A 12,862-nucleotide genomic window follows, 5' to 3' on the forward strand; every position below is an offset into this window, starting at 1 on the left:
CATTAGTCTCTATTTTGAACGTTAAAACATTTTAAAACAAATATTAATCCGGGAAGGTTGATAAACAATATAAATTTAACACAATATAATCTCTGAAATTTTATATTCTTCTAGCTCTCTATGTGATCCATTCTATCAACCTTCCTTTCACCATCTCGAAAAATACATGTTTAAAATTTTTGTGAAGGAATGCAAATCTTTGATTTTCCCGTCAAAGTTTCTGATAGTTATTCATACTTTTAATAATCTTTCTTTGTTTTCTTTTTTCATTTCTATCCAACGGATTTGCTTCGAAAAAGTCTGCGTGTATTGTTTTTCTATCCATCGCTAGTGATACGTTTGCCTGGTATTTTCTGAATCCTTTTAATTTCCTAACGTGTATGGATTTTGTGGTGGAGGCCAATGTTTAACCTGGAACCTATATCAATTAATTGTCTGTCGATGAAAATTAGGCATCCTTCAGAGGCCCTGTATGCTCAACGGCATCCAAAGCACTAGGTCCAACCACATGTAAATACCACGACTGGTTTGATTAGAACGATGCAGCCATAAAGAGAATATACATATCCTCCTCGTTAGTTTGCAATGTTTTGTCTGAACTTCCTACCTATTTCATTATGATCTTCGTCCGTTCTATTATCACTTAAACTACCAAACTCTCTTAAAAGGTTTTCTTTGAAATTCATGCCTATTTAAAAATGATCATCTCTATTCTTTTATCACATTAACCTCCAATCTGTCTCTTTAGAGACTTATTAATAGATATCATATTTGCACAACTTATAAATAAAGTTAAATGCTATGATTTTCCCGCTGAAGTTTATAATTTTGTGATGTACACTAAATAAATTCATCCTCTGGTAATCTACGGTATCCAAGGCTTATCTCTTTCTATAATGAACCTTCACTCGTGCCTGCAGGTCTAGAACTTTTCGATTTATTATTCAACAAGTCTTGAAATGTTGATGAAATTGAGCTCTTTGTTTATTTGTCACAGCTCATCTATTTCTTACGCAAAATTCGTTCAGTGAATTTTTAGAATTTAACTATTGATTAGAAACGGTTTATTTCAATCTTGAGTAGACAGAGCTCAGCTATGTCTTATTGGCGATTCGTTTCAATGTTGAAGCCCAAGAAATCGATGATTCAACATGGTTTATGCTACAAAATTTGTTATGCAAAACTTTGTTTCGATTTAGAAGCGATATAATTCAAAATCTAACTAAAAATTGGTATCCCAACACAATTTACAATCAATAAGACAATATATTTCTCTGAACTAAAATTTTAGTTTATTATTTTGTTGCGAACTATAAACATTTTTATGTTTATACATACAATTGAGTTTAATTTTTTCTGCACTCACATATTACGTTCTACCTCTCGGATGCTAACATTTATATTCACCCTTTGCATTTAATTGCACACATACTGCATCCAATATAACCACTATTTCAGCCATTTTGACTGATATTATTGTATTTACTAAAAGGTTTTAATTAATTATTTTATAGCTCAAATAGAAACAACTGATATACATGGCTGTTTACGAATTCTACAGCAAAACAAGGCAATTAGTACATTTTAGTGACTATTTGAAACTGTTGGTAACAATCAGCGACATTTTGTAACTCTTTGTCACTATTTGTTACTGACTATTAGTAAACGTTAGTAACTTTTGAAAACATTCAATCACTTACTTTTTATTATCTAAATATTCAGCATACAAAATATTTTATTATCTAAATAGTTAGTAGGGATATCAAGATCAACATGCTAACGAGATAAACGAATTTCATACACTCAAGGCAGCAAAGTCCCTGAATAGGCAAAGAACCATATTTTATTTTGTTATTGGCACAAAAAGGGTAAAGACAACAAGGATGTATAAAAGAGCACCAGTTGGAACGAAATGTGTTAAAGTTTGCCGTTGCTTAATTTAGTTCGGTCTTCTCTGATGGATGGTGATCTGATAGGAAAAAGCAAGTCTTTGAAATTCGCATGAACCTTTTCGCCTGTGGAAATGTAAGAAATTATGCTTTCTGAGACTTTGGACTATATGCAGACATAATTTTAGCATGTGTCTTTGATTATTATGAATCATTCGGTTATAACGAGGGCGTGAAGCACTGACACAAGCATTAAGTACCAACGTCAATAATTAAGAGGTTAATAAATAACTTTCAAATTGTATGAACCAAATCAACATGTACACTAATAGTTAGCACACTAAAAATAAAGTTCAAAATTGAACAGGACCGTATCACATGATATCACATGTGTAACATACAATTAATTGCTGACAGTTAATGCTCTTCATTTGATAGTTACCTTGACTAAATTGACAGTTTGATAGTCACCTTGACTAAATTGACAGTTTGTTAGTCACCTTGACTAAGTTGACAGTTTGATATTTACCTTGACTAAGTTGACAGTTTGTTAGTCACCTTGACTAAGTCGACAGTTTGATAGTCACCTTGACTAAGTTGATAGTTTGATAGTTACCTTGACAAAGTTGATAGTTTGATAGTTACCTTGACTAAGTTGACAGTTTGATATTTACCTTAACTAAGTTGACAGTTTGATAGTCACCTTGACTAAGTTGATAGTTTGATAGTCACCTTGACTAAGTTGATAGTTTGATAGTTACCTTGACTAAGTTGATAGGCTGATAGTTACCGTGACTAAGTTGATAGGCTGTTAGTTACCTTGACTAAGTTGATAGGCTGATAGTTACCTTGACTAAGTTGATATGTTGATAGTTACCTTGACTAAGCTGACAGTTTGATAGAGCATTTGCCAAGAAAATGCCATAGTATAGGTTTTGCAAAGAATCTAGGGGAAGTAAAAAGAAAATATTCAAGGTTCAGAAAGTATAGCATTTCCAAAATCAATGGTAACTAGAGTAGTGCATAAACTAATTTATTAAGGCCATCACAGCAATATCAATGAGTACCTTTTGTTCTGTTTGTGCAAACCTGAAATAATATCGAGTACACTAAACTAAATACATTTTACAGATGTAATATATTAATGCATTACCTTGTTTCCCACGAAAAGAAAAAATATAGATCATAAAATGCTAATAATTTATAGCATTTGTTACTCAGATGCTATAATATAAATCAACGGAATTTTCAAAAATCCATGGTGGGTGACTTTTTTAAAAGGATGTTTACGCTGACCTTGATTATCACTTTTTGATTTGTTTCATTTATCGTTTCATCTGTAAGTCTACTACATGAAGTTTCTTTTTATTCCTTTGTACATACAGTTTTAAGATTATTTTTGTGTCTCGTTATTTAATGACACCTTCACTGTATGCGTCATTTACTTTCATAAATAAGATTTGTTTTGTATGGGTAAACTTGTAAAACTTATACAGATGCTGGTTGTATATGAAAATGGTTTTGTCTTTTACAAAGGTATTATGATATACGCATAAACAAAACGATATGTTTGAATTTGCAAGAAAACAATTCCCTCTATTGTTTTCAACATTCCTATTTCACATTGCACCAGTCCATTATATTGTTTACAAGATACGCATTTCATGTAGACAACATTACCCTATATTGTTTACAAGATACGCATTTCACATCGACAACATTCACCTATATTGTTTACAAGATACCCATTTCGTATAGGCAATAGTATATTATATTGTTTACAACATACCCTTTTCATATAGGCAATAGTATATTATATTGTTTACAACATACCCTTTTCATATAGGCAATAGTATATTATATTGTTTACAACATACCCTTTTCATATAGGCAACATTCCATTGTGATGATAATAGCATATTCATTTCACACAGGCAACATTACCCTATATTGTTTACTAGATGTCTATTTCATATAGGCAACATTCCACTTTATTTTTTATAACACATCCATTTCATACAGGCAACAGTTGATTATATTGTTTAGAATATACCACTTTTAAATAGGCAACATTTCCTTGTATTATTTATAGCATATCCATTTTATATAGACAACAGTCCATTATATTGTTTATAGCATTCAAATATCACATAGACAACAGTCCATTATATTTTGCACGAGATAACCATTTGACATAGACAACAGTACCATATACTTCAACTGAGCAAAGAGATTCACTTAATTTAGGTTTAGTAGTCGCAGATCTCGTGGTGTAGCGATATGTTTTTCAAATAACATAGATTTTAAAATTGTATGAAGCTTTAAGGACTGTGAAGGAAATGTAAGTGCCCTTGATATGGGACTGAAAGTCGATAAGTGACGCTTATTAATATAAGATGTCCGAATGAAAATTATCCAGTATTGTTCGATGTAATATGGATCAATTATCAATGATTATGAAAAGCCCACTACTGTCCTATATGCAGACTACAACGCAGATCAAGTTTTGATATTTGTGTCTATAAGTATAAAACAATCAATAACCCTAAAGCAACGGACAGAGTAATTAATGTGCACAAAGAATTGCATATCTGCGATCTTTGGAAAAATATTTTATCCCGAGGTTATATTTTATACATAGATTCAGAAAGAATCAATTTTAAATGGCACGTTTAGATTTTGTTCCTGATAAGTGAAGAAAGTTTTAGTACTGGTAAAAGTGTATCTCAGCTAACTGGCTGATGATTTCCCAATAACTCTCACCATTCAGTTTACAAAAGTTTAAAAAAAACCCCAGACTTCTGAAAATTCAAGAATTCGTTGTTAAAAGACGAAATATTTGTAAAGAAGGCAAAAAGAAATTTATATAATAATAATAATAATGATGATAATAATAATGAAAACAATATTAATAATTATATATATATATATATATATATATATATATATATATATATATATATATAATTTAAGAAAGAAGAATTGACAAAGAAAATTCCAATATGGTACTAATTGAAAAAATTTGATTTAGTTATTGAAATTGTTTCACTATTGTCTCGAATAATCCGGAATGAGTCAGTGCATTTGTAGCTGCATTCAGTGCTCGGACATTTCGGTAATAATCGATTCTGGATGATCCCCTTCACAAAGTCGGCTGTGGTCCAGAAACGCCCGAGAATTTCCTTTTCAATACACCTCACTGTATATGATTAGCATTCTTTTCGTTTAAAACGAAAATAGACCATTCCGGTTTTGATTCAAAGAATTTTCATTTCCCTTTAAGTTTCTGTCTGAACAATATGGATTATGGGTCAATCCGTTTTTCAGAACCTTTTTAATTGTTCATTTGTGCTCCCGAAACGCAAATTCGTATACTGCGTTTGAAAATACTGTATATTACGCTATCACTTTCTTATTAATATAAATGTTAATAACGCGTTTTGCATTTAAATCTTGTAACTCGTAACAAGTATTATATTGATTTTGTGAGACTTGGGCGCATTCCAATATTGTTATACATTTAATAACATCTCATGCAGAAGACAATGCAATATATTATCGATGCTTTAACTGCATTTATTACATGTCAGATGAGCCTCTCAACTGTAAATGTGATAAACGTAAAAAGAAAGAAAGAAAAGAAAAGATAAGAAATATTAAATAGTACATCTCTGGATAAATGCAGGTGAGAGCACAGATACCTGGCCAATGCGACTGACGGATATCTTGCCAAATTCTTGGCAGAACCTGAAGTATTTTCGCTACAGTGGAAGCCTAACTACACCCCCTTGTACCGAGGCTGTAATCTGGACCGTCTTCACGAGGCCTATATACATTTCTGAAAAACAGGTATTGGCTAAATATACACTTATTTTTAGAGATAACAATATTTTGTATTACTGTTCGTTTGCATTTACATTAAGGTATTTTAGAGTGATATATGTTTACACCAAGGTGACGATGCAGCCTTTATCCTTTTAAAAGTCATCTGGAAAGGAACGACAATTTGCTGACAAAAACTGTATCACATTCTTACAACGTTACAAAGTTTTCTAAAGTATTTATAAAGATTTTTATTTGCAACATTCATGATCTACGAACATTTTTGGGACGTTATATAGTTGTTTCTGTCACGTATCGCGTTATAATGATAAACACAAGGACATCCCTTTCATTGCATCAACATAGGACGATTGTCCTTAACAAAATACAACGAATACCAGCGCATTATTTCACAAATATACCCATTACAAAATGGAATGAGCTGAATAATCAGTATGTAGCACAAACATTTTAGAAATCATGGAAAGATAGATACTGCAGCGACTGCTGAGACGATTAAAATCCTTATGAAAAGAAACAAAGAAAACTTCTAGTGGTCTGCGATAACATTTTCTAATTATATTGCATTCAACTCAATTACCTATCATATTTCCACATGTTAATATATATATATATATATATATATATATATATATATATATATATATATATATATATATATATATAGATAGATAGATAGATAGATAGATAGATAGATATAATTCGATACCAAAGATACAAATATACAGTTTATTACTTCTTGATCCGGATGAAAACGTGGTCAGCTCTTCTCTCCATTCATCAAACTACAACGTTGTCATCTCTTGTCTGCTTATATCACACTACAACTTTGAAGAGTAAAGTCCATTATTGCTCCAGTTGTCATATTCGTTTTAACTAATCCATGGTTGCACAAGTAAGGAAAAAAGTGAAAATTCTTGATGAAAATTAGATTCAGTTGAAACAAGAAATATGGAGATTGAACATGTCTAGGCTTGTATTGTTGTCTCCATAGTTGTATTGTTGTCTCCATAGTTGTATTGTTGTCTCCATAGTTGCAGTGCAAAGTTATTACGGCCGCTAACGTAACTTATTTTCAAGGTTGAATTAAAGCCAAAAGACACTTAATTTCAGATAAATTATCTTGAAAAGAAAAAATGTTTGAGTGAGGTGGAATCATCAATCAAAACGCTAATAGATAATGGGAGAAAGCTAGAGTCTGGTGAGTGCAAAACAGGGCATTGTAAATGTCTTTAGTGCAGCCCTTGAATAATTGACCATGTGATAGCTTTTATAGACCCGAATTTGACGGCTACTAGGAAATTATTGGAGTAAATCTAGACCAATTAAAAATCCAAGATATTTACTGTGATATTCATATATAAAATAGGACTAGCGGATTATCATCAGAATTTGACAGTCCCTTATATATATATATATATATATATATATATATATATATATATATATATATATATATATATATATATATATATATATATATAGTCTGTCGCGTAATTTCAAACAAACCTCTGCAACCCACATTTTATTACCTCTGTGTCACATAAAAAACTTTGCTTATACCCAAAGCAGTTAGTTTACGATAACTCTACTACCTATCCATCCGCTCCTCCCAAACTTCATAAGTTACGGTGATTTTCAAAACTGACGAATGAGATTTCCTTACCTGCAAAACAGATGAGCTTGACAGCAACCGAAAACTGGGCGCCTCTGAAACTGTAGATTTGACAAAAAAGCATTCCAATCAACACCGGCAATTTTACGTCTAGCACAAAGAAATGTTGCCACTCTTTTGTCAAGTATTTTGCTTAGATCAAATTACAATCAAGACATATATTAGAGTGACCTTAGCTAGTTATCACAAGAAAACGCAGTACATAGGCCAGGTGTTTGGACCTATTTTGTTAGACTCTTTACACACGTTCTTGTCCGCCGAGCTGGTTAACTTTGGGATAATTCCAAAATTGAATATAAATCGTCAGTGTGCAGAGGCGCTCACTTTGCGGCGATGACGCAGAGTGCCACGACAACGACTCCAAGTTATGTTCTGGTATTGTGAACATTTTTATCCCATGTTTACCTTTTTAGGATTTGTCATTGAAGTCTTAATTAATGTTAGTTTTCTTGGTATTGATTATTTCATTGTGAATAAGCCGATGACATGCTGGCATAGTATCCATGGTAACGACGTAATGTATTAATTTAATTACCGAAATTCGTGCTATTATGATTTTTATCTCTATTCATCTGTTGACATCATCCTCTTCACCCTCAGCTCCACTTAATCTAAACTAATTCAGCACTTTTCATCGCGTGCTTAAAATATTCAGAAGTAATTAATGGCGGTTTTGAACTGTTCTCAATCCTGTGGTTATATTTACGTCAAATTAACTTCATTGATGTCATAGTCACTAGATGACGTGTCATTACTAAATGCAACGTAACCGAGTTTCAGACAATTAAAATTGACTATTTCTCTTACAAAGTTGCCGGAACAAAATTAAAAATTAAAATGCCTGTTGTCGAGTGTTATTTTTGACATACATCATTTTATAGAAATCTTCTGCTCCTCGCACATCTAGCCCGATGTTGGTTTGACAAAAACTTGCCAATTTTTTAAGTAAAACTATGAATTATCTCAGAGTCTCTTTCAGATAATTGAAGTTATTCGACTCGCATAAAAAGAGACTAAGGTTGTATTTCAAGCAAGCGGTACATTCTTGTTAAACAAATATACGCTTTATAATCCATATAAAAAGGGAAAATGAGCTGTTTAAATTTGAGCGTATTAAATTATGATCAGATTTATGAATTACATGTAATTTATGCGACCTCCAGGTGATTTTACGGACACTTGTTTGTCTCAGAATGACGGTAATAGCACACTTGAACCAAAATCTAATCATTATTCCGATCTCAGAATAATATTTGGAATCAATAAGTTTACCACTTGCTTGTATGAATTAAGTAGGACAGTCTAAATCAGACAAATAATAATCAAATAAGGTTAGAAAAACCACAATATTTTCTTTTTCTCAATGATCTTTTCCCCATATTTTTCCTCATTTAACTTCGTTTACAAAACAATTTACATTTTAAAACCAGAGCTATGGATATGTTATCGCACAGTATTAGTCTTATAACTATTGTCATGAATATATGGTAGTGTATGTATGTTTAATTTGCATTGTGTGCTTGACTTTTGTCCGTAACTGAGGGTAAGAGTTTGGCCATTTATTTTAATTACGTTTATTAGGATTTGAGTTCAAGACCTTGGTTTTAGTCTTGGAAATTCTACTGTGTACATGAATTTGTCATGATGTTTGTTTAATTTTAGGTCTAACCTTGTTTACCAGTTTTATATTTTCTTGAAGATAATTTGTTTACGAATGTGATGGGAAAGTGATCCATATCATAGGCATTTTGTTGTGTTATAGGATAGTGACAGTCTGCATATAAAGACTGAGTGGGCAATTATATATTCATATTTTAATAGCAGTTTTGTGGAATCACCTTTAGTGGTTATCAGTTATAATTTGACCATAGTTATTGTTTTAAATTATTCATTGGTATTACAAAGTGCTCATTGGCAATACTAAAACTCTCCCTTGGGATTATTGTGAATTCATTCAAAGACGTTCTGGATAATATCATTGGGATACATCAAGACTATTGTTACATCAGCTTATTCAATACCATTGTACATCAGCACATTAAAGACATATAAATCATTCAGAATACTCTATACTTTTGGACTTGTGATATAACATTTTGGATTATTTAGAATTTAATTAACAATGCTGTAAATTCCTCTTAAATATTCACTTTGTGATCTAGAGAATAACATTATTTGTGGATTTTACTAAACTTGTTGGTTTTACTTCTTTCCGTTGCTTAGTTTCAGACCACAGAATCCTAACAGTAGACCTTGTGGAACATCAATTCTGTGCAGTAAAAAAGCACCATACCAGATGGGTTTGTGATTAAGTGCAAAGTCACTGCTTTTGTGTGTGGCTGTCTAGTTGGAATTAATTCGTTATGGTCAAACAGTTGGCAATTATCAAAGTGTGTCATTTTAAGCTATAATCCGTTTATGGTCTCCTCATCCATTGATTTATTAAATAGTTGGGTCTCGGCTGATAGGCGTTTGCTGGTGTCATTTTCTCGATTTCGTTTGGTATTGATCTGTAATGACGTTGAAAATGTAGTTTCTTTTTTCACTCACAGTTGGAGAGAGCATGTGTGTGAAGCTGATTGGTTGAAATAACCGGAGGAACAATTGTTGTGTAAATTTTGTATTTACTCAATTTCATCGTTCTCTCGAAAGCATATAACTAAGTATATGTATGTATGATAATGTATAGCAATGGGTCGGTTTTCATCCAACATTGTGGATGTAGTCACTTGGACCTTGCCCAATACTATTTAGTGCTACCTATGTAAAAAAGCGCGCTAACATCCCTACACGTGCATACCAACCACAGAAAGCTCTGGATCTAAATATATGTCTTGATTTTTTCTCAGCTCCGGCAGTTCCGTAAACTTTACTCCAACGAGAAGTCATCTGAGACCTACGAGCACATAAGCGACAACTACAGACCAGTCCAGCCTCTCAATAACAGACGGGTTCTCAAAAATGTCCGGTTCCAGCTGCTCTGAGTCCTTATCTGCAGAATTCACTAATGTATTACACATCTGATGAAGCACATCCTATATCTAACACATCTATAAACTTTTCAGCTTTAGATATATTACCATCAATGGTCGGCTGCTATGTTGTGTTCTTTAGAAAGGCACTGAGCTCCCATTTCCTTGGAATGATATAGTCAAATAATGTGACCACAATGTCGTTAACAACCATCCAACTAACCGCTTTTACCTGTTCACAACCATCAGAAATTTATTTTTTCAGCATCTGTCATGAAAAAATATACTCAAGCAAACCTATCTGTAGACAACTCAGAAGTGGTTTATTTGTATCTGCAATTATTTCCATATATCACACTAATTTGAATGTTTTTTTTAAATGTATTCGAAAAATTGAGTCTCGACGAAAACGTGTTGGATCTGTCGTGCTTTATTATTATATTTTTTTTCTTTTATGGGGACAAAAGTCTGTTTCCACCTTTTGTCTTCTTTGCATACAACACATGCATTAAATATTTATGAGCCTCATTTTTCATACTGGCCTACCTTTGGAACCAAACTGGCGTAGGAACAAATAAGCTTGTTCTCGAAATCAGATTAAATTTGATGTTTTACTGAAACTTTAGACAGAATATCTACTTCGAGGAAGGTTGACACTTTATCAGTTTATATTATGATGTTGTACATCGCGCTCAGTTACAGTGTACAATGTCTTCCTCGGTACATTTTCTCTTGCGACTTTTTTCTTCGTCCTAGCTGTACGCACTTTTTCTTTTTCGATAAGACTTTCACCACGTGATTGCTGAATATAAGTCTTGCTTTAATCTTTATTTCATATAAGACCTTTCTTAAGATTATACATTTTAATTTTATTTACCTTATATTTTTATATCTTAATACACCTTTTAACCTATTTACCTTATATTTTTTTAACTTTGAAGCACGTGTCTGTCTAATTGCATGTTTGGACTCATGAAATCTTTAAATCTTTACCTTCCCTTTGTCGCCATGACAACTTACATTAATTTTTTCTAGGTCTCAGAATTTTGCAAGATGTCTAGGGGTTTCTTTATCTGTATAAATCTAAACAATAAATTGTGGTAAGTGACTTCCATGACTTTGGTTAATAATATAATTTCTACCTGTTTACCGGACACTCTTGCATTATTTTCATCTTCTATTAAATGAAATATGTGAAAGCTATATGAAACCTTTCTGGATGCAGAGATATAAGAGTTTGGTTGCAAATAATACAATATTTTTTACTTCATTAAAACTGTTATGTTTCTGAAAGTATAACATTGTGATATTGCCTATATATCGTTAGAATAAAAACAAGTATGGCACATACAAGGGAGGCTTTGCTTAGTACAATATGTAACAAATATATCTCTTTGATATATTTTTTCTGTTTTGTTTATCTGACCATTATGACCCCTCACAAGAATCCATACTCAGCTCGCGACATACCCTTATGTAAGTAGCAAGAGTTCGTTTTTCTATTGCATTCTTTTTGAATGCATATTGTAGAAAGATCTAAGAATAAAATATATAGAAAAATATTTCAGGAAAAGAGCAGATATGTTTAAATCTGTAGAACTCATGAATACCAAGAGAACTTGAACTTTGACTTACTTATCCACTTATATTTATAAAGCTTTTATCATAGAAATAGCGCACTATATTTATATATATTGTAAATATTTTTGACTGATCATTGATTATAGATGAATGTGAATTAAAACAAATATGATTCTATTTTCATATTATCACTTTCGCTAATGAAGATATCTCTTTCTCTCTACCTAGATATTAAGTAAAATTATTTGCTTTGTTGAGCTGCATTGACCTGTATCTGTATTCGTATATAGTTTCGTACTTTACTGTTCTTTGTATATTGTATACTAAAATGATGATACTTTGTTGTTTATTGTAATATCCGTCAAAATGTATTCACAGTCCCTTTTGGGATATTGGAAAGAATAAAGATCATCTCATTAATTTGAAATTATCGATATCCGCCCGGCACACACATACAGCCGAAGCATTCCGCAATATGTTGAGACATTGGCAAGCATGGCGCAATGCGTCATTTTAATCAAAGCCTAACACTACACATGCCGATACCTATGGATCACCGACATATACTGTCTGTGGAAAAGATGCGAACATCACGTCTTTTGTACCGTTCCATTAATGCTCGCTCACTGAAACGTCGACAAAACCTATGAAATGTCGTATGATTAGGAATAGTCCCTTTCTATTCATTTTTATTAGCTGAATATGAAACAATGTTAGGTATTTACAAGGTTGCCAACTTTGTGTAATTATACAAGACTTCCAATTATCCAATACAAAATAATTTTACCACACTTCGTTTTCAGTTCAAGGAGAAACTACATAGCTATAATGTTCACAAAACTACCCGTATAGAATAATTATTTTCAAAATACGTTAGTCTATGTTCTACTGGAATGCAAGAT

The 12,862-nt window shown here is 32.2% G+C and overlaps 1 protein-coding gene across 1 annotated transcript in view; it reads left to right on the plus strand.

Annotated features, from left to right (window-relative positions):
- The window catches only part of LOC149776999 (carbonic anhydrase-like), a 39,599-nt gene extending 27,219 nt beyond the window's left edge, over window positions 1-12,380 (plus strand). The window contains exons 7-8 of the mRNA XM_089941754.1: window positions 5,575-5,738; window positions 10,257-12,380. Coding sequence (XP_089797880.1) covers window positions 5,575-5,738; window positions 10,257-10,391 — 299 coding nt within the window. The 3' untranslated portion in view covers window positions 10,392-12,380. The remainder of the gene's footprint in view (window positions 1-5,574; window positions 5,739-10,256) is intronic.
- Window positions 12,381-12,862: the final 482 nt, after the last annotated feature.

This window comes from Sinohyriopsis cumingii, chromosome 18 (genome assembly GCF_028554795.1).
Source record: "Sinohyriopsis cumingii isolate HCF-2022 chromosome 18, ASM2855479v2, whole genome shotgun sequence".
Classification (NCBI taxonomy): Eukaryota; Metazoa; Mollusca; class Bivalvia; order Unionida; family Unionidae; genus Sinohyriopsis; species Sinohyriopsis cumingii.